Below are 2,516 nucleotides of genomic sequence, written 5' to 3' on the forward strand. Positions count from 1 at the left end.
TTTTCTATCTTTGATCTCAAGGTCAAATACTTGGAGAAGCAATATCCAATGAATAAGTCTTGGTTTCGCATATTCCTTGTTGAATAAGTACCTAATGGCTACATGGTAAGTAAAAGTAATCACTTTAGTACCTACCAAATGCGATCTAAACTTGTCAAAGGAGAATACTCAAGCTAGCATCTCCTTCTCAATCACTATGTAATAATCTTATGTAGAGTCACGGGTCTTGAATGCATAATACATCGAGTTGAACACTTTATTCTTTCATTGTCCCAACACTACACCCACTGTTACATCGCTTGCATCACACATGAGTTCAGATGGTAATTCCCAATCAGGAGCAATTAGAATAGGAGCCTGTATTAAGTTTCTCTTCAGCATCTCAAAACCTCTCATACACATTGCATCAAAGTTAAACTTCACATCCTTCTCCAAAAGACTCCACATAGGTCTCGCAATCTTAAAAAAACCATGATGAATCGCTGGTAGAAACCTGCATGACCAAGAAAACTACGCACACCTTTTAAAGAAATAGGAGAAGGCAATTTCTCAATAACTTCAACCGGCCTTGTCAACGTCCAAACCATACTTAGACACCTTGTTCCCCAACAATATACCCTCTTTGAATAAAAAGTGACATTTTTCCTAGTTTAGAACTAAGTTAGTGTATTCACACCTAGCAAGTACTTTATCAAGATTTTGTAGACATAACTCAAAATACCTCCCAAAGACTGAGAAATCATCCATGAAGAACTCTATAAAGTCTTTCACCATATCATGAAAGATGGCTATCATACACCTTTGAAAAGTAGTTGGTGCATTGCACAGCCGAATGACATGTGTTTGAAGGCATATATGTCATGCACACAAGTGAATGTAGTCTTTTCCTAATCCTCATGTGCAATCAAGATTTGTTTGTAACCGGAATATCCATCTAAGAAACAATTAGTAGTCATGCCCTGCTAGTCGGTCAAGCATCTAATTAGTGAAGCAAATGGGGTAGTGATCTTTCTGGTTGGCATAAGTTAGTTTTCGGTAATTCATACAAATTCTACACCCGGCCATTATTCTAGTAGGAATCAATTCATTCTTTTCGTTCCTTACCACTCCCTTATTGGGAACACATTGTACTGGACTTACTCACTTACTATCAAAGATTGGGTACACAATTTCAGCATCTAGCAACTTTATGACTTCCTTCCTTACCACTTCTTTCATCACATGATTTAGTCAACGTTGATGTTGCGCCCAAGGTTTGTGGTCCTTTTCCATGTAAAACATGTGCATACATAACGCTAGACTAATTCCATGAATATTAGACATCTGCCATCCAGTTACTTTCTTCGTGTGCTTTAAGATCTTCAATGCCGCATCAACTTGTTCATCAGACAATTCTGTTGAAAGTATAACAGGGAAAGTTTCACTAGTAACCAAATAAGCATACCTTAAGAGCCGACAGAGTTTTGATTTCAAACTTAAAAGCTTCCTCTATTTATGACTTTGGTGGGGGGCCCAGCTCGTGATCTAATGGCTCCACTTGAGTCCTACGAGTGTCTATTAGTGCTATATTCAAGCATGATGTGATCTTTGCTCCTCGCTGTCTTCATCTATATCATGACCCACTAACACTCTCTAAGGGATCATCGGAAAGAACTACTTGTGATTCTAGAATTTTATCAACCACAGTAATAGCTGACAACTCTTCATAAATAGAAGGCAATTTCAATGCACGGTAAATATCAAATACCTCAACCTTGTCATGAGCCCTCATAGTTAGTTCACTAGTTGCTACATCAATTAATGCCCTACCCGTGTCCAAGAAAGGTCATCCCAAAATGAATTGAACTTCAGCATCAAGTTCAAAATCTAAGACCACAAATCGAACAAAAAATCAATGAACCTACTTGCACTAACACATATTCTACCATCCCATCTGGCCTAACAATAGATCAATCAGCAAGTTGGAGAATGACATTGGTTCTTTTGATCTTCCCAACCCAAGATTTTGATACAAAGATAAGGTCATCGAAATTTATACTTGCTCCCAAATCATACAACTCCAGGCATGAACACTTTGCCCAATAGTAATCTGCACAGTAAAACTAGCTGGATCTTTCAACTTTCCTGGCAGTTTGTTTTGAATTCTAGAACTGCACTCCTCAGTGAGTGCTACAGTTTTATACTTCGTGAGCCTCCTCTTGCTAGACACAATGTCCTTCACGTATTTAGCATACCTCGGGATACCCTGCAAAATGTCAACCAAAGGTAGATCAGTGTGAACCTCTCTTTCAGGAGAGAGAGAAACTTACCGAAGCATTCATCTTCATTATGCTTTTTCAGCCTTTGTGGAAACGGAAGTGGTAATTTTTTTGAGGAATGGGTACCTCAACATGGAGCTTTTTACTACCTCTTCCACCTTATTTTCTTTATTATATACTTACCGCATGTGGTTACTTTGGGTTGGGCTCAGTATCACCGAGAATCCCTCCTTGAGGACGCAAGTTCAAAGAATTAGC

The 2,516-nt window shown here is 38.6% G+C and overlaps 1 protein-coding gene across 1 annotated transcript; it reads right to left on the reverse strand.

Moving 5' to 3' along the window:
• Nucleotides 1–264: 264 nt before the first annotated feature.
• Nucleotides 265–1,771, reverse strand: LOC107006106. The gene is made up of 3 exons (XM_015204742.1): nucleotides 1,624–1,771; nucleotides 1,328–1,394; nucleotides 265–493 (listed from the first exon to the last, which is right to left on the reverse strand). The coding sequence occupies exons 1-3, from the start codon at nucleotides 1,769–1,771 to the stop codon at nucleotides 265–267; spliced, it is 444 nt and encodes a 147-aa protein (XP_015060228.1).
• Between the last annotated feature and the right edge of the window lie 745 nt (nucleotides 1,772–2,516).

This window comes from Solanum pennellii, chromosome 12 (assembly GCF_001406875.1).
Source record: "Solanum pennellii chromosome 12, SPENNV200".
Lineage (NCBI taxonomy): Eukaryota > Viridiplantae > Streptophyta > Magnoliopsida > Solanales > Solanaceae > Solanum > Solanum pennellii.